At 37.2% G+C, this 23731-nt stretch overlaps 1 protein-coding gene across 1 annotated transcript in view; it reads right to left on the bottom strand.

The window, feature by feature from the left end:
• Window positions 1–23731, bottom strand: part of ARHGAP20 (Rho GTPase activating protein 20) — a gene marked incomplete at both ends in the record, with an annotated part of 76418 nt that overhangs the window by 4783 nt on the left and 47904 nt on the right. Inside the window, 4 exons of the mRNA XM_080709939.1 lie at window positions 8558–8667; window positions 12908–13069; window positions 14081–14259; window positions 21532–21720. Coding sequence (XP_080566065.1) covers window positions 8558–8667; window positions 12908–13069; window positions 14081–14259; window positions 21532–21720 — 640 coding nt within the window. The remainder of the gene's footprint in view (window positions 1–8557; window positions 8668–12907; window positions 13070–14080; window positions 14260–21531; window positions 21721–23731) is intronic.

The raw sequence follows: 23731 nt of genomic DNA, 5'->3' as shown, positions 1-23731 counted from the left end.
TCTTTGCACGTGGAGCCAAGCAAATCAAAAGGGTAAAGAACATGGTTCAGATACACAAGCGTGTCAACTAGCATAATGCAAGGTAAGAACACAGAGAAAATAAGACTGAAATTGTATTTTTATTGTATAGTATCTTTATAACTCAATGAAAATGTAAAAGTGCAGAAAAATAGCTCATAAAAATGTTGCCTGAGCTGGGCGTGGTGGCACACGCTTGTAATCCCAGCGCTTGGGAGGCTGAGACAGGAGGATCACACAGGTTCGAAGCCAGCCTCAGCAACTTAGTGAGACCATGTTTCCAAATAAAATATAAAATAGGTCTGTGAGTATAGCCTGGAGGTAGAAAACCTCTGGGTTTCACCCCCAGTAACCCCCCCCCCCCCACACACACACTTCCCTGAAATATTTTCCTGAATCTAGTATAATGTGTTTTAACTTTGGTAAATCCTATAACATTTCAGAATATTCTCAGCCAGAACCCACAAAAAGCTCTCTGATAAAATTTAAGTGATTCTTTTTTTTTTATGTTCCTTTTTAAAATTTTTATTGGTGCATCATAGTCTTTCACCTTAATGGGGTACCAGATGGTAGAGGCATACATGCACATATCACTTATTTCTTTGTATGTGTCTATTTGAATTGTTAATTTCTTAAAAATTAGATAGTTTAAAACATAAAAATGAAACATTGTAAACCTATTTAAATAAGAGTGTCAAGATAGTGTCATCTACTTTAGTAAAATAATGTATTCATCAATAATAGACAACCTTAAGCCATTTATGGTCTAATTTAAGTTCTTTCAAATGGCTGATGGTAAATAATTATCCATATGTGGAAATTTAGTTTTAAAAGTCGATTTTTGTATTATAACAACAAGCAACAAATGAATAAAACATAAATTTATGAATTTTTGTTATTGTTTTCTTTTATCTTTTTTTATTTTTGTGCTGGAGATTGAACCCAGGGCCATTCTAATTCTGAACTACATCCCCATCCCTCTTTAATTTTTTTAATTTTTTTATTGGTGCACTGTATTCATACATCATAGTGGGATATAAACTTTTGTAGACATACATGCACACATCGCCCAGTCAGCCCCCACCCGATCACCACCCCATTCTCTCCCCATCCCTCCCTCCCATGCTTGGCTTAGTGGTTGACATCTAGTATTATGCAATTTATCCTAAATAAAAAATGATAATCTCACATAACAGTTTCATTTGTCTGATACCAAGCTTTTGATGACTTAAAGATAACATTCAATATTTCTTTTTGCTTTCTTTCTTACCAGAGAATATTTTTTTTCTATTTTTTTAGGTGAAACTATCATATATTTATATATTTGTTTTTCAGAAAAAAAATCTATCCTAATATGGAATATGGACTCTAGATACCCAAAACAATCTTGAAAAAGAACAAAGCTAGAAGATATATATTTTCTGATTTCAAACCATATAAAGCTACAATAATTGAAACAGTGTAGTACTATTCTAAAGGCAGATATATAAACCATTGGAATTAAATAAAAGCCTAGAGCTAAATTCTTCCCTATATTGTCAAGTTATTTTTGACAAGGTTTCCACGAACATTTGGTGGTGGAAATAATAATCTTTTAACTAAATATTGTTGAAACATAATAATTACATGGAAAAGAATAAAGTTGGACCCTTACCTAATCCCATATACAAATATTAACTCAAGAAAAAGGACTTCCGGGAAGATGGCGACCGAGAAAAGCGGGGCTTAAGAGTCCCGCTAACAACCAATCTCCATTACCACAAAAAGAGCGCCTTTCATAGCCAGAAAACACCATCACCAGAAAAACAAAAAAAACCACCAGGCTCCAGAGAGAAAGCGGACTGAGAACAGAGCTCAGACCACAGAGGAGACACACGCGCCCGAGGACGCGGCAGCAGCGCCATACTGCCGGCGGCAGCGGCGAACTCAATGGACGGCTACAGCAAGCCAGGTGAGCCGCTGCGGAACAGCCAGGCGGGATCTTTCAGCGCAGACAGCATTTAAAGCTCCCAGTGGCTGAGCTCAGCACATGCTGCAGGGATTCAGAGTGGAAATCAAAACCAGAGAAGAAAAAATACGCCAGCCTCATGGCCGAGGGCGTGGCAGAGGCGCCATATTGCCACCGGCGGCGGCAGCAGCAGTGAATTCACCGAGTCCAGTACAGCTACATCTACGTACTCAAGAACAGTGAGTCAAATTGCGGGCCACAGAGGAGAAATCCCAGTACTGTACTCCCTGGGACTTGACCCAGTGGGGGAGTGGCGGTGGCAGAGATATCACACCATAGGAGAGCGTGCAACCTGGCACCCCCCATAGTCTAAAGCAGCCTCTATTGACTCCCTGGGTCGGAGACTCTGTGATACAACCCAGTAAAGGAGTAGTGGGGTCAGAGATACTACAGACTCGAGATCCAGAGCACCTTAAGCGAAGTCATAGTGACCCAAGGGAAGAACCCAGAGAAGGCACAAACCTCCGAAATCATGGGAAAGAGGAATAACACTGGAGTAATGAATGTGCACAACCCCACAACATCAGAACCTGATAAAACAGAAAATCAGAGATTTCTAGAAGATCAAATCAGGAAAATAACTGTAGAAATAATAGAGGTGCTTCGAAAAGAACTCAGAGAGAGCCAAAAAGAGATAAAGGATGCAATTAATGAAGTAAAGGCCTCAATTCAAGGCACAAACAACCGATTAGACCACATGGGGAACAGAATCTCGCTCTTAGAAGATGAGCAATCCAAAAATGAATGCATAGTTTCTAATCTAGAAAAAAATATCCAACAGCAGGAATCTGAAATTGAAGAAATATGGGCCCATCTTAAGAGAGCTAACCTAAGAATAATTGGAATAGAGGAGGGAAAAGAAAGTGATACCAAAGGGATCAACAATCTCTTCAAGGAAGTAATAGCAGAAAATTTTCCAAATATAGAGCAAGAGGTTGATACACAGATCCAGGAAACTTATAGAACTCCCTTTAGACAGGATCGGAGAAGAGGATCCCCACGCCATATAATTGTCAAAATGACCAATGTGGAAGCCAAGCAGAGAATCTTAAAGGCAACAAAAACAAAGGGCCAAGTGACATTCAGAGGCAAACCAATTAGAATCACTCCAGACTTCCCACACCAAGTCATGAGAGCCAGAAGGGCTTGGAGTAACATATTCCAAACTCTGAAAGAAAACAACTTCCAGCCAAAAATTTCCTATCCAGCAAAATTTTCTATCAAATTAGATGGAGAAATAAGAAGCTTCCATGACAAACAGAAACTGAAGGAATTTATGTCTTCAAAACCAGCGCTAGAGAAAATACTCAAAGAGATTAACTACAAAGAAGAAATAGGTAACACTCACCAGAACCAGAGAAACAAGAGTTTCCATCCAACAGACAACTAAGATTGGTTATCTGTGGAGATTCATTATTTATGTTAGTCTTTTACCTATCTCTAAGTTGTATTGTTTGCCTTTATTGTTGTTAATTTTTAGGATTTCTAGTTGGAATATTAATATACCTTCAGATTTAGCATTTGGAAATATTTTATCCAATTCTATTAGTAACTTTTAACTCTGTTTACATTGTCTTTGGATATACAATATTTTCTTTTATTTTTTAGGGAGTTTGTATATTCTTCTGTTGCCTGTGCCATTGAAATCATATCCAAGAAATCACTGCCAATTTCAATGTTGTGAGGTTTTATGACCCAGATTTTCTCCTAAAAGTTTATAGTCTTAAGATTTATATTTAGGTCTTTTATCTATTTTGAGTTAATACTTGTATATGGGATTAGGTAAAGGTCCAATTTTATTCTTTTCCATGTAATTATTATTTTTCAACAATATTTAGTTAAAAGATTATCATTTCCACCACCAAATGTTCGTGGAAACCTTGTCAAAAATAACTTGACAATATAGGGAAGAATTTAGCTCTAGGCTTGTATTTAACTCCAATGGTCTATATATCTGCCTTTAGAACAGTACTACACTGTTTCAATTATTGTAGCTTTATATGGTTTGAAATCAGAAAATATATATCTGCTAGCTTTGTTCTTTTTCAAGATCGTTTTGGGTATCTAGAATTCATATTCCATATTAGGATAGATTTTTTTCTGAAAAATAAATATATAAATATATGATAGTTTCACCTAAAAAAACAGAAAAAAATATGCTCTAGTAAGAAAGAAAGCAAAAAGGAATATTGAAATGCTATCTTTAAATCATCAAATGCTTGGTATCAGACAAATGAAACTGTTATGTGAGATTATCATTTTTAATTTTGGATAAATTGCTATAATACTAGATGTCAACCACTAAGCCAAGCATGGGAAGGAGGGATGGGGAGAGAATGGGGTGGGGATCGGGTGGGGGCTGACTGGGCGATGTGTGCATGTATGTCTACAAAAGTTTGTATCCCACTATGATGTATGAATACAGTGCACCAATAAAATAAAATTAAAAATAATAAAAAAAAAAAACAAATATTAACTCAAAATAGATAAAAGACCTAAATATAAATCTTAAGACTATAAACTTTTAGGAGAAAATCTGGGTCATAAAACCTCACAACATTGAAATTGGCAGTGATTTCTTGGATATGATTTCAATGGCACAGGCAACAGAAGAGTATACAAACTCCCTAAAAAATAAAAAAAAATATTGTATATCCAAAGACAATGTAAAAAGAGTTAAAAGTTACTAATAGAATGGGATAAAATATTTCCAAATGCTATATCTGAAGGTATATTAATATTCCAACTAGAAATCCTAAAAATTAACAACAATAAAGGCAAACAATACCATTTAGAGATAGGTAGAAGACTAACATAAATAATGAATCTCCACAGATAACCAATCTTAGTTGACTGTTGGATGGAAACTCTTGTTTCTCTGGTTCTGGTGTGTGTTACCTATTTCTTCTTGGTAGTTAATCTCTTTGAGTATTTTCTCTAGCGCTGGTTTTGAAGACATAAATTCCTTCAGTTTCTGTTTGTCATGGAAGCTTCTTATTTCTCCATCTAATTTGATAGAAAGTTTTGCTGGGTAGGAAATTTTTGGCTGGAAGTTGTTTTCTTTCAGAGTTTGGAATATGTTACTCCAAGCCCTTCTGGCTCTCATGACTTGGTTTGGGAAGTCTGGAGTGATTCTAATTGGTTTGCCTCTGAATGTCACTTGGCCCTTTGTTCTTGTTGCCTTTAAGATTCTCTGCTTGGCTTCCACATTGGTCATTTTGACAATTATGTGGCGTGGGGATCCTCTTCTCCGATCCTGTCTAAAGGGAGTTCTATACGTTTCCTGGATCTGTGTATCAACCTCTTGCTCTATGTTTGGAAAATTTTCTGCTATTACTTCCTTGAAGAGATTGTTGATCCCTTTGGTTTCACTTTCTTTTCCCTCCTCTATTCCAATTATTCTTAGGTTAGCTCTCTTAAAATGGGCCCATATTTCTTCAATGTCAGATTCCTGCTGTCGGATATTTTTTCCTAGATTAGAAACTATGCGTTCATTTTTGGAATGATCATCTTCTAGGAGCGAGATTCTGTTCTCCATGTGGTCTAATCGGTTGTGCTTTGAATTGAGGCTTTTACTTCATTAATTGCATCCTTTATCTCTTTTTGGCTCTGAGTTCTTTTCGAAGCACCTCTATTATTTCTACAGTTATTTTCCTAATTTGATCTTCTAGAAAATCTGATTTTCTGTTTTATTGGGTTCTGATGTTGTGGGGTTGTGGGCATTCATTGCTCCATTGTTATTCCTCTTTCCCATGATTTCGGAAGTTTGTGCCTTCTCTGGGTTCTTCCCTTGGGTCACTATGACTTTGCTTAAGGTGCTCTGGATCTCGAGTCTGTAGTATCTCTGACCCCACTACTCCTTTACTGGGTTGTATCACAGAGTCTCCGACCCAGAGAGTCGATAGAGGCTGCTTTAGACTGTGGGGTGTGCCAGGTTGCACGTTCTCCTATGGTGTGATATCTCTGCCACCGCCACTCCCCCACTGGGTCAAGTCCCAGGGAGTACAGTACTGGGATTTCTCCTCTGTGGCCTGCAATTTGACTCACTGTTCTTGAGTACGCAGATGTACTGTACTGGACTTGGTGAATTTGGTTGCTGCTGCCGCCGGTGGCAATATGGCACCGCTGCTACGCCCTCGCCTGTGAGGCTGGCATATTTCTTCTTGGTTTTGATTTCCACTCTGAATCCGTGCGGCGTGTGCTGAGCTCAGCCACTGGGAGCTTTAGATTTTACCTGTGGTGAGAAATCCCGCCTGGCTGTTCTGCAGCGGCTCACCTCGACTTGCTGTAGCCGTCCGGTGAACTCGCCGCTGCCGCCGGCAGTATGGCGCTACTGCCGAGTCCTCGGGCGTGAGGCCGGTGTATCTCCTCTGTGGCTCTGAGCTCTGTTCTCAGTCCGCTTTCTCTCTGGAGCCTGGTGATTTTTTTGTTTCTCTGGTGATGGTGTTTTCTGGCTATGAAAGGCGCTGATTTTGTGGTAATGGAGATTGGTTGTTAGCGGGGCTCTTAAGCCCCGCTTTTCTCAGTCGCCATCTTCCCGGAAGTCCTAAGTGATTCTTAATTTCCAAGTAGCAACACAGAAATGCTGCCTCTTGGTGAGCGTCCAAACCTTAGCCATTGAGACTTTCAGGTCTTCTGAGACCACCTGCCAAGGTCAATTTTGTCCCCAATCTCTGTCTCATTGGTGGCAATTTCACATATAAGTCAAGACTGAAGTAGTGTATTTTCCAGTGTTCCCATTTTACAACTTATAAAGGATTTTTAAAATGCCCATTCACCAAAGATTAGTTATACTATCATCCCAAACACTATGTATATGTATTTATAAAAATTATATAATATACACATATTTTTGTATGTATACTGATATTTTTGACTTGTTTTTTCCTGTTAGAACTTACACTTTGGGAAATAAGTCCAATTACAGTTATATAAACAGCAAAGGCTTTTCTTCAGTCAGAGGACTGACAATGAATGTAGCTGACAGGGATAAGTTATGAAACTTTGAGATAAATCAAAGGATTGTGAAATGTATTCAGTGGAAAATCAAGCATCTAACTGTATTCTTTTGGGTTATCTGATTCTATGGCAGCCCTAAGATTTTGAGCTATTTTATAACTCTGCAAGCTTAAGATAACTGATAGCAGTGTACCTAATACTTGTCTATAGAGTTAAATTCTTTCTGGTGGAGAGACACTGACTGATATGTACCCTTACTCTAGTAGAAAAAGCCAGATTTATATTTATCTGTAAATTCGTTTCAGCATTTCTGATCCAACTGTTGTAAGTTTTGGTACTGTGAAATCTCTTTGAACTGACAGTAACATCTTACGGGTTCCTTCATTAATTAATGGCTTAAATTAAATCTTTCATGTTTATTTTATATTTGCATCAATGCTATAATTTTGTCTTTTAAAAGTGTCATCTTTGAGCCAGGCGTGGTGGTGCACACTTATAATCCCAGTACTTGGGAGGCTGAGACAGGAGGATTGCACAGGTTTGAAGCCAGCCTCAGCTACTTGGTGAGGCTCTTAGCAACTTAGTGAGACTCTTTCCAAATTAAAAAAAAAATTATATATATATATGTATGTATGGGGTCTGGGAGTATAGCCCAGAGGTAGAAGGCCCCCTGGTTCCATCCTCAGCACTGCAAAAAAAAAAGTATCATCTTTTTAGCTTATAAAGAAGATAATATTTTGCACAAAGAACAAAGTTTAGCATTCTATGAATAGTTTATATCAAACTATAATGAAAGTAGATATGGTATTTTGTTAAATGGCTTTGTTTTCTGGTGTCTTCAACACTGTGGAGTATTATACTGATAAAAGATGTCTATCAATAGCACGTGTAGATAATTTATATTTGAAAGTTGCTCTAGAAAATACTAAAAGAGAAAAACATACGATACTGGGATTCATATGTTTTAATAGAACTAGCGTATGGCTTTTTGTTAAAAAAATGTTTTTCCTATTCTCTTATAATGAAGGAAATATTCATTATACTGAATATATTCAGGAATGTGGAGTAGTGAATTCTACCAGGATCTCCCGGTACATGAGTACAAACATTGCATTCTTTGCGATTAGACTAGTATCTTTCAAATCTCTTCCACAACATTTCTCTGTTGTGTTTCCATCCAAAAAGCTTTTATAGCACTAACTTTTTACAGAAGAGAGAACAGGTCATTTTCTCTAAATGACTCCAGTTGCTGAGGGAAGTATAGGAGTTATCTGGTTAAGTATTTTCTCAGATTAAGATCATAAACTGTATATTGGGCCTGCAATATTAGTGAACTAGTGGATTTCAGGTCCTGTCAGATTCAGATATATAGTAGGTGTTCAAAGTATTCCATGTTAGTAAGATTAGGGAGGAAATAAACTATGACAGAAGCAGCAAACACCCATTTAAAACTGGTCTCTATGAGGCTACTGTAATTATTTCAATAGACAATAGGCATTATTTCAGCAGACAGGCCTATAAAATATAAGTACGTTAAAATATGTTTAGGATAACCAAATTATAAATAATTACCTTTTAATTGTATTTATTTTCTCTTCATCATTCCCTTGATCCATTACACAGACCCAGTGATCATAGAGATCTGATGAAAAAATACTTTCTGGGATATTTCGTAGAAAATCCTTAAATAGATGAAAAAATTTAAATTATTTTTCTCACTGAAAAATATATGTTGGAGAAATGAGAAGACATTGTGTTTCAAAGTTAATGCCATTCTTTGAAGTATCCAGAGCTCTGTGCCAACTCTCCACTGACTTGAACATACAGAATATATACTTTGATGTTTTTCTAATAAAAACCTATTGGGGTAATTGAAGTCTGGATTATGGTGGAGGAATAAAAAAAGACAGCCTATTTGGGCTGAAATCTGTTTTTTTTACATTTTAGCAAACTAGTACAGCATGGTGGGATCTGGCAGTAAGCCATCCTAAATCCCTTTCCCCCCTTTCCTTAAATCGCTAGTTTGAGGAAAGGCACCAAGACATCGATGAAGTTTGTAATTGGGTCACATTTATTCAGTTGTTCTATGTGTATTTACTCATACACGTGAGACCAATGTTTGATGTGCTTGGGATAGAGAAGGGAACAAAACAAAATCCTTATTATCTTAGATTATATTCTAATGGCACTCGGTGCACAGTTGCATCATGGTACTAAGGGTTTCGCCCTGCATTCTCTGTAGCAGGGTTCTCATCTATTTGAGGGAAGAAAGCATTCGAGGCGATAGCTGGTTCTGGAAACTTGGGGCAGAACCTCTATGCTTGATGTATATTAAACAACATGTCTACAGTATATTATCCTTTCCTAGAGACCCTTTTCTACTTAGACCACTAATGTGGCTGGACACAATAAAACCAGACTATAATGCAAACAGGATATAACTAAGGGTACGTTTGATGTTTGGCATTTGTTTACAAAAAACTTAAAGAAAATTAAATTTGGCTCCAGTCCTAGTGAGTTGGTTCTAGGCCAATTCCGTTGCTTTTGGAATGGCATTAACAAGGCGGAGCTTGCAGTCTGATCTGTACTTCAGTAAATAAGAGGCAGAGAGAACTCCATTTATTGTGAGTGCTCTGCAAATTCCTACTACAACACAGAGACAGGTGCAAATCTGTAACTGGGAAATTTTAACTTGCTAGAAAACTAAATTAGCAACTTTATGTGCCTTATAGATGGCAACATACAAGTTGTCACATATATAATGTTTGTGTTACTAATACAGAAGCTGTGATGACTTATTGCTGTAGTTAGATAATTATGTGGAAATCTCCTCCCCTGCCTCAACATTGACTAGCTTCTCCAGGGCAGGGACAGACCCTCACATTTTTGTGTATGGTCCCAGCCAAAGAGGCTGTTACTAAACTGTTATGGTGTGCCATATGGTCAAATATTAATGGGGAAAGGGAGGTGTAATTGAGATGCTCAAATAATTTTAAGAACTTTGCAGTTATGTCATTTATTAGCATACTTTAAAAAAAAGAGTGACTAGCTGGGCGTGGTGGCGCACGCTTGTAATTCCCGTGGCTTGGGAGGCGGAGAGAGGAGGATCGCGCAGGTTCGAAGTCAGCCTTGTTGGCTTAAGAGACCCTGTTTCCTAATAAAAATAATATAAAATAAGTCTGGGAGTGTAGCCTGGAAGTAGAAGGGTTTCCAGGAACCCCAGTACCACAAAAAAAAAAAGAGAGAGAGAGAGAGAGAGAGAGAGTGGGTAATAAGGAGGAAGATGGCGTGACTCAGTCTTTCTCTGTTTTAATCTATCTTCCAGTAGAAATGAACCTAGATGCTTGTGATTCAGATAAATTCACTAAAGTTATCTTTTTGGGTAAAACTATTTAGTTTTCATAATTCCAAACTAATTTTAGATGCTGCACCCACTTTAAAAGTCAGATTTAGAAGAGGCAAAATCTGTTATTTAAAAATGGGGAACTGACAATAGCTTTCTTCTTAAATCTCAGTGGAAAACACTTATGATCTGCCTTGAAGAAAAACATCATTAAATGTTAAACCTACACTTGAAAGATAATAACTCATAACATCTCAATGAATTCTCCCACAGCTGGAATAACAAGTTACGAAATATAACCACCATCACAGCTGAGAAGGATGTGAGAGCATTTCTGAATTACAATTACTAACTTGCTGCATTTAACTGAAATTCTCTTCCCCTTCAAAACCATAAGCAAATCAGAATTATCCAATTCATTTGAAATAAAATTCTGTACATTAAATATAAACTTTCCTCAAAGGTTTGAGGGAGCAAGGTTATAGTGACTGGAGCAATTTTTGTCCAATTTTAGTTTGAGGAGTTGAACTTACATTTAACAAAATCCACTATAAGTGAAAAATTAAAGGAAAATGTAAGTACCACTTCAAAATAGTCTTAAAAACAAGAAAACTATCAATTAAAAAAAGTTTAAAATTTTGGCAAAAAATATCTACTTTCATGCAACCACTTTGGATTACCTAGGAGTAAAACAGAGTTACATGATCATAAAACTTTAGTTACTTAGAACCCATTTAACCAGACTCTTCAACCATTTGGATCATTTTTTGTGTTTTGTTTTGGGACAAATAATATTCCCACAATTTGAAACACAACTTAACCCTTTTAGAACCACGCTTCTCTGCAATTACCTCAACAGTTTAGCAAGACATTTTAAAAAAGTGTGTTGCTATGAAGAATAGTATGGTTAAAAAAATTTCTAAGGTACTTTACCTTTCGATATTGAGATGGGAGAAAACCCAGTTATATGGGAAAAAAGAAAAATTCATGACATGAGTATAATTTGTGCATACATATATTTGTATGGCTAAACATGACATACGTATCTTTACTGCATTCCAGGATTGAAAAGTAAATTAAAACCATGTAAAAAACAGAACTTATTATTGTATCTCAAGTTCTTCAGTTCTCCTGAGTGATATTTTATTGCTTAAGTCTACAAAGGGTTTAAAAGCAGATATGGCCCACTTACCAAGAAACATCTGATTTTTCATAAAGTAATGAAGTTGCTTTTATAAACAGTGGGTTACTCAGCTGGAGTAGGAGTTTTCCTTAACATTTTTTTTTTATATTGTAGGCCCTGGGGATATAGGCTGGGCCTTCTTCTGGCTCTAAAGCATACCAACTCTTTAGGAGCTAGATGCCTGAGGAAGGTCTGCAAAAACTACTGCTGAGGTCAAAAGCTCTGCTTAAAGCTGTTTTTTTTTTAAATTTTTTTTTTTCAGTACTGGGAATGGAACCCAGGGGGATTCTACCTCAGAGCTATACCCTAAACCCCATATTTTATTTATTTATTTATTTTTGGTGGTGGTACTGGGGATCCTGGAAACCCTTCTACCTCCAGGCTATGCTTCCAGACACCTATTTTTTATACTTTTTTATCTTTGGAAACAGGGCCTCTTAAGCCAGCGAGGCTGGCTTTGAACCTGTGCGATCCTCCTGTCTCCGCCTCCCAAGCGCAGGGATTACAAGCGTGCGCCACCACGCCCAGCATATATTTTATTCTTTACCTTGAAACAGGGTCTCACTGAGTTGCAGAAGGCCTCACTAAGTAGCTGAGGCTGTCTGCGAACAGCGGTCTTCCTACCAAATGCTGGGATTACAAGCGTGCGCCACCATGCCTGACTTAAAGCTGGTTTTGACTTGAGGTTTTAAAAAAAAAAGTGGGACATTTCCAAGAATGTGGGGAAGAAAAAAATTTAGAACTCTAACTTTATAACTCTGTAACTATAGACGTGACTTAAGTAAACACAAGCGAAGGGGAAGAAACATAAAGAACACCAAATGTGGTAAAGGTAAAAAAAACCCCACATGTTGGACTCATTCCTACTCTACTTCTAAAGTAGAAGGGGATGAGGGAAAGGAATATTTGTGGGCATGACTATGGAAATGAACAGTATATTCAGTAGTCTTAGCAATTTTTTTAGTTGTAAGACAAATGTTTATTGTGGTAAACTTCTGTATCTACTTTCAAAAGCTTAATAAAAGTTTATTTTTGAAAAAACTTTGCCTTTATTAGGAAGGTGGTAAGATAGGAAATAACTATGAGTAGGATGCTTGTTTTGGTAAACAGGTTTTGTGTGTTTGTTTTAAATTTTAATTAAATTTAACTGTTTTGAATGGGGTGTCAAAAGTAAAGGTGAGATTAGTGTGGGACGAAAAAAATTAAAGCTGAGCCGCCATATCACTGACGGTGGCTTCTGAAGTCCAATGTTGGCTTTGTGAATATTTTTAACACTCTCTAGCTTCAGAACCTATTGTGGCTCTTTACAGGCAACAATAATGTTCATAATGAAAAAAATCACAATCTTACCCCAAAGTGACACAGTGACATATAACAGAGTGTAAACTTTTCCTACCTTTAAAACGGATGCTATCACAAAAATAGATTCACAGTCTAGGTCCACTTCAACTCCAGAATTCAGTTTTTCTTTTAACTCTCTGCAGGATTTGACATTGGCTGACTGCCTGAAGATGCCTTTTGTGAGGGGGCCTTTTTGATTAAGAAAGAAAAGCATATCCTATGGGGAAGTAAAAGAAAAAAAGAAACCCAAAATGGAATTTCACACAAACAAGGGAACAGGTGCTTGTCCTGTTTGGCTGTCAGAGGCCAGTCTGAAAGTGCTGAAGGGTTAGAGCCACATGGATGGCTGGAAGGAGCCAAGCCAATATTTTTAGAGCAGAGCAGAGCAGTGAATACTAGGGGCTGGGGGATGGCAGGGTGAAAAGATATTGGCCAAAGGATACAGAATTCAGCTATACAAGAGAAATGAGTCCTGGCAGCTTACTGTATACCATGGTCACTATATTGTTAATAACTGTTGAGAATACATTTTAGTTGTCTCTAATTTCCTTTGCTTTCTCCCCGTCTGCTCATAAAGTGCAGCATAGAAGTGAATGGGTTTTGGAGACAAGCAATCCATGATATTTACAGTATAATCTTGGGTCAGGGTCTGAGGATTTTTTTTTCTTTTTTAATTTATATGATGATGTTAACTACCCTCTTATTTGTGGTGAAGAATAAACAATAAAGTAGTTACAATAGTGTATGGAACTTATAGATGCACAATATAGAACAAAAATGCCACAAATCTAGTATACTAGGAGGAAACTCAACAGTTGTTGCTTATTAGTGATTATTTAATATATCAAAGTCAATGACTAAGCAGAACATGAGAAAGATGAAGATGAGGGAATGGGGTGGAAATTGGGGAAGGCTAAATGAGTGATATGCACATGTATGCCTCTATCAGCTTGTACCCCATTAAGATGTGTGATTAAAATGCACCAATTAAAACACAGAAATATAAAAAATACCAATTGGAGACAATACAAAGCCAGTGGTTTTCATTAGACCCTTATGTACATTTAAATACAAATAAACCTGTTTTTAAAATATTTTGAAGAATAAAAATTCTCAGCCAACGCCAAGAGTATTGATAATTTTTTCATTTAGGGACAGATTTACCTCCCAGAGCTGGCTTTCCCTATATCTCCTTTCCTATTAATTTAGAAGCCAAAACAAGACTTACCAAGACAGGTTTGGGTAGGTTGTCATTCTCACAAACATCTGGTAGAGAAACTCCAAACAGTTGTCCCGGCATGGGAGAAGTGGGAGATAGGGGCGAGTTGTCCAGGTGAGTGCTGGAGCCCCGCCAAAAGGCCCAGTTGATGATAGATCTTCTCCTTCTGAATGTCTTCTGACCTGAGTCTAAGAAGAAATGACAGTAGTAGAAAATTAGTTCAATTCATTTAATCTTATTTCTACAATTCCCATTGTACAGAACAGTATACTTGTTATAATAGGCAGAGAGAGAGAAAGAGAGAGAGAGAGAGAGAGAGAGAGAGAGAGAGAGAGAAGAGAAGAGAGAGGTTTTTAGAAATTTCATTGTAATCTTTTTATTTTTTTTATTTTTTATTGGTGCACTGTATTCATACATCATAGTGGGATACAAACTTTTGTAGACATACGTGCACACATCACCCAGTCAGCCCCCACCCGATCCCTACCCCATTCTCTCCCCATCCCTCCTTCCCATGCTTGGCTTAGTGGTTGACATCTAGTATTATCGCAATTTATCCAAAATTAAAAATGATAATCTCACATAACAGTTTCATTTGTCTGATACCAAGCTTTTGATGACTTAAAGATAACATTTCAATATTTCTTTTTGCTTTCTTTCTTACCAGAGAATATTTTTTCTATTTTTTTAGGTGAAACTATCATATATTTATATATTTATTTTTCAGAAAAAAATCTATCCTAATATGGAATATGGATTCTAGATACCCAAAACGATCTCGAAAAAGAACAAAGCTAGAAGATATATATTTTCTGATTTCAAACCATATAAAGCTACAATAATTGAAACAGTGTAGTACTGTTCTAAAGGCAGATATATAAACCATTGGAATTAAATACAAGCCTAGAGCTAAATTCTTCCCTATATTGTTAAGTTATTTTTGACAAGGTTTCCACGAACATTTGGTGGTGAAAATATTAATCTTTTAACTAAATATTGTTGAAACATAATAATTACATGGAAAAGAATAAAACTGGACCCTTACCTAATCCCATATACAAGTATTAACTCAAAATAGATAAAAGACTATAAACTTAAGACTATAAACTTTTAGAAGAAAATCTGGGTCATAAAACCTCACAACATTGAAATTGGCAGTGATTTCTTAGATATGATTTCAATGGCACAGGCAACAGAAGAGTATACAAACTCCCTAAAAAATAAAAAAAATTGTATATCCAAAGACAATGTAAACAGAGTTAACAGTTACTAATAGAATTGGATAAAATATTTCCAAATGCTATATCTGAAGGTATATTAATATTCCAACTAGAAATCCTAAAAATTAACAACAATAAAGGCAAACAATACCATTTAGTGATAGGTAAAAGACTAACATAAATAATGAATCTCCACAGATAACCAATCTTAGTTGTCTGTTGGATGGAAACGCTTGTTTCTCTGGTTCTGGTGTGTGTTACCTATTAACTTCTTTGTAGTTAATCTCTTTGAGTATTTTCTCTAGCGCTGGTTTTGAAGACATAAATTCCTTCAGTTTCTGTTTGTCATGGAAGCTTCTTATTTCTCCATCTAATTTGATAGAAAGTTTTGCTGGGTAGGAAATTTTTGGCTGGAAGTTGTTTTCTTTCAGAGTTTGGAATATGTTACTCCAAGCCCTTCTGGCTCTCATGACTTGGTTTGGGAAGTCTGGAGTGATTCTAATTGGTTTGCCTCTGAATGTCACTTGGCCCTTTGTTCTTGTTGCCTTTAAGATTCTCTGCTTGGCTTCCACATTGGTCATTTTGACAATTATGTGGCGTGGGGATCCTCTTCTCCGATCCTGTCTAAAGGGAGTTCTATACGTTTCCTGGATCTGTGTATCAACCTCTTGCTCTATGTTTGGAAAATTTTCTGCTATTACTTCCTTGAAGAGATTGTTGATCCCTTTGGTTTCACTTTCTTTTCCCTCCTCTATTCCAATTATTCTTAGGTTAGCTCTCTTAAGATGGGCCCATATTTCTTCAATGTCAGATTCCTGCCGTTGGATATTTTTTCCTAGATTAGAAACTATGCGTTCATTTTTGGAATGATCATCTTCTAGGAGCGAGATTCTGTTCTCCATGTGGTCTAATCAGTTGTTTGTGCTTTGAATTGAGGCCTTTACTTCATTAATTGCATCCTTTATCTCTTTTTGGCTCTCTCTGAGTTCTTTTCGAAGCACCTCTATTATTTCTACAGTTATTTTCCTGATTTGATCTTCTAGAAATCTCTGATTTTCTGTTTTATCAGGTTCTGATGTTGTGGGGTTGTGGGAATTTATTGCTCCAGTGTTATTCCTCTTTCCCATGATTTCGGAAGTTTGTGCCTTCTCTGGGTTCTTCCCTGGGTCACTACGGCTTCACTTAAGGTGCTCTGGATCTCGAGTCTGTAGTATCTCAGACCCCACTACTCCTTTACTGGGTTGTATCACAGAGTCTCCGACCCAGGGAGTCGATAGAGGCTGCTTTAAACTATGTGGGGTGCCAGGTTGCACGTTCTCCTATGGTGTGATATCTCTGCCACCGCCACTCCCCCACTGGGTCAAGTCCCAGGGAGTACAGTACTGGGATTTCTCCTCTGTGGCCCGCAATTTGACTCACTGTTCTTGAGTACACAGATGTAGCTGTACTGGACTCGGTGAATTATCTGCTGCTGCCGCCAGTGGCAATATGGCGCCTCTGCCACGCCCTAGGCCGTGAGGCTGGCATATTTCTTCTTGGTTTTGAGTTCCACTCTGAGTCCCTGCAGCGTGTGCTGAGCTCAGCCACTGGGAGCTTTAGATTTTACCTGCGGTGAGAAATCCCGCCTGGCTGTTCCGCAGCGGCTCACCTCGGCTTGCTGTAGCCGTCCGGTGGGTTCGCCGCTGCCGCCGCGTCCTCGGGCGTGAGGCCGGTGTATCTCCTCTGTGGCTCTGAGCTCTGTTCTCAGTCCGCTTTCTCTCTGGAGCCTGGTGATTTTTTTGTTTCTCTGGTGATGGTGTTTTCTGGCTATGAAAGGCGCTGATTTTGTGGTAATGGAGATTGGTTGTTAGCGGGGCTCTTAAGCCCCGCTTTTCTCGGTCGCCATCTTCCCGGAAGTCTCATTGTAATCTTTTGCAAGTTAAAGAATTAAGTGTTTGAGTTCTTCTTCCTTCCATTTTTGGGATGTCACCTAACTGCTGACTTGAGTTTTGGCACACAATTTTCAAAAGTAAAACAAAGCTCTCTTATTGAACAGTTTAAAGATGAGACTAGCAATACGTAAAAGCTGAAGACCAAATTAGACCACAATTAAATAGTGAGGAAAAGCAAGTGAGGAGGAGGAAGGCAAGAGGGAAAAGGGGAAAGAGAAGACAAGTTTGAGGGAAGAGGAACCATTTTTGTTGTTATTATATTTCAAGAATGAGAATTATACTTAACCACTATTATTGGATATTGATTAGCTTTAGAAATTTAATTTTTGCTATATATTTGATGATGTTTTCTAATGAATCAAACTTGAAAATTATAAGGCAAAGCAATGATTATATATGACATTTCTGGCAGCAAATCTTTTTTTTTTTTTTTTTTTTTTTGCGGGTCTGGGGATGGAACTCAGGGGCATTTGACCTCTGAGCTATGCCCCTGCTCTATTTTTTATTCTTCATTTTGAAACCGGGTCTCACTGAGTTGCAGAGGGCCTCACTAAGTAGTTGAGGCTGTCCACGAAACGTGATCCTCCAGGTCTCAGCCTCCTGAATGCTGGAATTACAAGTGTGCGCCATCATGCCTGGCTCAGCAAATCATTTTGAAAGAAACTAACGTTTAATCATAAGTAGCATCAAGCTGCTTCATATACCTCTCATGTTGCCAAAAGTTCAAAGATGAAGCTAGATCTCTATTCCCAAATACATCTGCAGCAGATATATTTTCTTAGCTCAAACTAATTCCAGCAGTGCCCTACTAATCTTGATGCAAGAGCAAAGGAAAATTCCATATCTCAAAACCCACTTAACTATGTATTTGAGGAATTTCCACCTAACCCTCAATTGAGAGTGATTAATTTGCAATGAAATATGATAAAAGGCAAATATCAAGATAAGAACCTAACAAAATTCTATAAAAACCATTCCAGAGAGAAATATGTATAATCAAAATTATATGCTTATAGAGTTATATCAGTACTTGGCAGTACTTAATGTGTGAAAAGGTACTTTTAAAGATGAAATATAAAAATTTCATTATAGATAACATTTGCTGTCAAATTTGAATCCCAGTTAAGCCAAATGTTACCTCTTTTTCAATTCAATTGTTCTTATTAGTAGACTGATATTTGAATTTATTCAGTTATATTTCCAATTCCATCATTTAAAACTTTGTGGAATTTTGTTTTCTCTCTTGTTACATAAGCACCTATATAACATCTTTCTCATGTTCTATCAAATGGATCACATACAAAGAGCTGTATATTTTCACAGGTAATCCTTGGTATTCAGGTCCAAATTGATCCTTGGTTAGATCAGCGATTTCCAAAGCAACTGTTTATCAAAGTCTGTAATTTATTTAAAAGAGGTAAGTGGTTCACCTGTAATTTTTGTTGCATAGGCAATTCATGCTCACCGAGGCTTTTCCACACCAGTGGTACACAGTCATTTCATCCTTCACTCCATTTACCACCAATAATTTAAAGTTGAAACTATTACTGTACTAACTTCCAACAGATACAAGTTAAATAAAAAATGCCTAAAGTTTAACTGAGCAAGTCAATGTCAAAATTTGGCAAAACCTATTAGCCAAATTCATTAAAATAAAATTGACAAGGGCAATAGTTTTGAAAAACATGGGTATAAAGGTAGAGGAGTCAGAGAATTTTATTTTCCTAAGCTAGCAACACGTCTATTAATTAACCTGTTCATTCATTTAACAAATATTTGCTGAATATTTATTTGAGGCACTGTTCCAGGAACAAATAGAACAGAATCTCAGCTTTCTCATTTTAATGGATGGTAAACCATATCTCTATAGCATGCCTTCAAAATAGACCAAAGCTGCAGGCAGCCTTAGAATCTCATACTCATTTTACCATTATTAGACAAAAATGATGACTGATGAAATCTGAAGTTAGTTTGTATACCCAGTGTTGGTAAGATGAGGAAGTCCCTGATAACTGACCTGGCAACTTTAATAAAGGATAAGGTGAGGATAGGTCATCAAAGGAAAGTGGCAAGGTTGACTGTGCTTGTGAGGTGATATGTAGAAAACAGGTGATTCAAAGAACTGGAACACTTTTAGGAAAAACAAAGACTGCCTAGCCAATATGGAGTGGCCATTTGAGGCTGGCTATTTTATTTTATTTTGTTTTATTTTGGTACTGGGTATGGAACCCAAGGGCATTCTACCTCCGAGCTATAGCCCCAGCCCTAATTTTTATTCTTTATTTTGAAACAGGGTCTCACTGAGTTGGAAAGGACCTCACTAAGTAGTAGCTGAGGCTGTCCATGAACTGCGATCCTCCTGTCTCAGCCTCCCAAATGCTTGGATTACAAGCGTGCACCACCATGTCTGGCTGAGGTTGGTTATTAATGATAACAAACTGCCCTCTTGCAGTATGATTTCCTCTAGTAGTGCTCAGAGTTCATCTCAAAATAGGATTTTACTAGGTATATAGGAAAGTAGAAGGAAGATTAAAAAAAAAAGCTGAGGTTATCTTCAAGAGATAGATTATCATGAAAACCATGGCATTCATGTTGGAAATGGAGGAGGGCTAGAGATAGTAGGGGACTAAAAGACGGAGAATGTGGTATAGCTTAGTAGGTTACAAAGAGATGGAATTTGGGCTTCTAGAAAAACACAACGAACACAGGCTGGATAAAGAGGAGTTAGGGCAGTTACAACATTGCCCCGTAAGTAAAAAATCTTGAATCAATGGGGTGAATAATTATGATGTTGCAATTATTTAAGAAACGACGAGTATTTTGGCATGAAAATAAAGATATAAATTCAAGAATTTAAAATGTACTAGAGAGCTGGGCATGGTGGTACACATCTATAATCCTAGTACTTGGGAGGTTGTGCCTGGAGGATTACAGGCCCAAAGCCAGCTTCAGGATCTTAGACCTTGTTTCCAAATAAAAACATAAATTCTGCTGGTGGATGTAGTTCAGAGGTAGAATAGTCCTGGGTTCAATCCCTGGCACGCACACGTGTGTATACACACACACACACACACACACACACACACACACACACACACACGCACACACAATGTATTAGAGAAGGTTTTGTTGAAAAAAGATCTTGGTGGGTATTAACACTGAAAGCAAGAAAACCTTTACAATGAGTCCTTTACAATGAGTGCTGATTTGTCAACTTTCACTAAGTTTAGATAGCTGCATAAAGATTTTTCTTGAAGTAGTATGAGCTATTTTTTCCTTGATGCCATATCAATTGGATCATACACAGATGAAGAATTTCATCTGACACTTGGATGTTGCCAGTAATCTGTTTTATGACAGTTCATGGCCTCAAGTTCTATGTCTTCCCTTTAATTTCATTATTCCTTGGGCCACAGTTTGCTCATATGCGTAAAGCAATGCCACTGTTCACTGGATCTTCCAACTGTTTTAAACTGACAAAGATAGAGAAGTTGAGTATCAATTTTCTATCACATTTATACTTTTTGGTATTTATTTTCTTTTAAATTTTTTTTATTGGTGCATTGTAGTCATATACCTTATTGGAGCACAAGGTGGTGGAGGCATACATATATACATCACCCAATTAGCCCTTACCCAATTCTTTGTTTCTTATACAATTTTACTTTCAGACTGAAAAGTCTGAGAGTTTAAAGCTCAAACTTGGGTGAAAGGAAGTTACGGTGCTCTTCTGTTGAACATCACTATTATTACACTGGAACCTTCATTAAAGGGGGAGGGTAAGAGAATGCTGTGTCCACAGGGAATTCTACTGGATTAGCAGGCTAAGGAGAGACTCTTTAGAAATCATGTTAGTCTGCACGTACTTATCAGTACCAGGATCCAGGCAGGGCACCAGTCTTCTGACATCTGTCACTGACAACCCCCTTTTTATAATGTGACCATTTAGGGGGACACACAGTGGAGTGTATTACAATACAAAGAGGGTATTGAAACACCTGCAGCACTGCTTATGTCTTTGACTCTGCAGAAGGCATGAGGTTAAAGGAGAAAGACAGTGAAGAAAGAAGGGACAAACTGCATTGTTACTTGCTGCTATTTATAAGTCAGCAATGTCAACTGCTGATTTATAAAATCATTTTCTAAAACTCCAACTCTTAAAAATCCTTATTAGCAATTAAAAAAAAAAGCTTCATCTAGGTGGAAATTCATGTTCAGGAATGAAAACTTTTTCTGAAAGAAGGCCCTAATTTAAAAAAAGAAGAAGAAATAAAAAAAAAGAAGGATCTCTGAAGGAGGCAGCACTCACCACTCAGCTGCTGAGCCGCTGCCAGGCGGCTGGGCTTCAAGATGAACTGGCACTGCATCTCTCGGGGTAGCTGCTCCATAAGGAAGGGCTCTTGGAGGTTGGAAGGGGTGGCAGAATCCTTTGATCCCTGTGTCAGGAGTGTGGTGTCTCGAAGGTGGCTCATTTTAATTCCATAGGGATATTCATGTCCTATAAAAAGAAAAATCTAAATGTGGACTTCAGGCCAACAAGTACTGTGACCATGTTTGCTACAAACTGAAATATACTGAATTTATTCCTGGGACCACTGGCACAGAATCTTTTTGTTGACTGAATGAGCACCCTATGTCCTCTTACAGTGGGAGACCATTGCACAGTGCAGGTGGCACTACTCACGGAGGTGAGAAAAGGAAGAAGAGCAAAACCTTTAATGAGCATCTTACTGGGATGATCTGACAGATCAATCTGTGAGTTGTATAGTGATTGATTTTTCTGTTTGAACTTAAGAACATTAAAAGATATTCTAGTTTTTCCTGATACTAACTAGATCTGTAAATCTTCAGCAAACCCATATTCTCTTGGCCTTGAATCCATGATTTAATATATTTACTCACCTCTTATATAAATATTATAAAAATCAAGTAAGTAAACATTAGTGGCCAATGTTATTTAAATAAGACAAAGACCTGTATGTCAAACATCACTATTACTATTATCTAGCATGTCTGTCTGTAAAGGACATTTTATTTCAAGAGCATCAGGACTGGTTTGACTTATGCTTTCCTCCCATTGTTGCCCTGAGGTTGATGTTCTCCAGCAATACACTGCAGAGGATTAGATATATAGAGACAGATGCTAAAAGGAATTTGTAAACTAGAAAAATTAAACTTTGGAGATCTGACTGCAACATATTTGCTCTTTCGTATGCCAAGTAATGGCATCCTCTTAGTGTAACCCTCAAATACTATCATGCTCTTGAGTTTTTGAGTACAGAGGGTAAATTCTATTCTTATCACTTAATATACCTTAATGAACTCTTACTCTTCCACTTAGCATAGTCATACAATGTAATGTGTTATTAATATTTACACATTACAGTAACTTCCAGGAACTAAAGCAAAATGTCTTCCATAACAGCAATAATATAAAATTTATTTATCAAAATAGTTAATTTCTAATCAATATGCAACTGTTTCATGAGGCACATCAAAATATCTAACTAAAAATACCTGCTGAGCCAGGCATAGTGGCACACACCTGTAATTTCAGTATTTGGGAGGCTGAGATAGGAAGATCAGGTCTGAGGACACCTTCAGCAACTTAGTTAGACCCTGTTTCAAAATTAAAAAATAAAAAGGGTTGCCGGGTGTGGTGGCGCATGCTTGTAATCTCTGCGCTTGGGAGGCTGAGACAGGAGGATCACGCAGGTTTGAAGCCAGCTGAGCTGGCTTAAGAGACCCTGTTTCCAAGTAAAAGAAAAACATAAAATAGGTCTGGGAGTGTAGCCCGGAGGTAGAAGGGTTTCCAGGAACCCCAGTACCAACAAAATAAAATAAAATAAATAAATAAATAAATAAATAAATAAATAATAAATAAATAAATAAATAAAATGAAATACAACAAAAAGGGTTCAATCCCTAGTAAAAATAAAAAAGCTCCTGCTAAATCATGTCCCATAGTGTTTTAGTATGAGATAGTACAGTAATGAAGTTTGAAATTATTTTAGCCCTAAAAGTTATCATCTACCTAGTGTTTAATTTGTTAAAAATCATCATTTTACATATATATTTGATTTTAATGACAATCTTCATTATCACTTGCTTTTGCAAAAAGTATATTAAAAAACACTGCAAAAGTAAATTTTTCCTCAGCTCTGTGAATGGCAATTTTCTATATTCTAAATATGAACATTAGAATATGTAGAAACATTTCACAGAAATATCTGATTTCAGATTACTCAGATTACTTAAAACAGTTTGGATGAGACAACAGTAACACCACTGGTAATGAAAAGATTACCTGAGATAATGCTTTGCACACTGAGAAGTTTAGCGTTTAGATATTGCCAACTACTTGTCATTATTACCACTGCTGTCATCATCTCAAGACCTGCGTACAGATACTGTCCCTTATTTTAGTTGCCCTATTTCTGTTAACTACATTGAATTAAATTACTTATGGGGAAATATTTTTTACCTAAATAAGTGAGTAAGGTGAGGTG

Source organism: Muscardinus avellanarius (genome assembly GCF_963383645.1).
Source record: "Muscardinus avellanarius genome assembly, chromosome: 1".
NCBI lineage: Eukaryota > Metazoa > Chordata > Mammalia > Rodentia > Gliridae > Muscardinus > Muscardinus avellanarius.
This window is presented reverse-complemented; position numbering and strand designations above follow the sequence as displayed.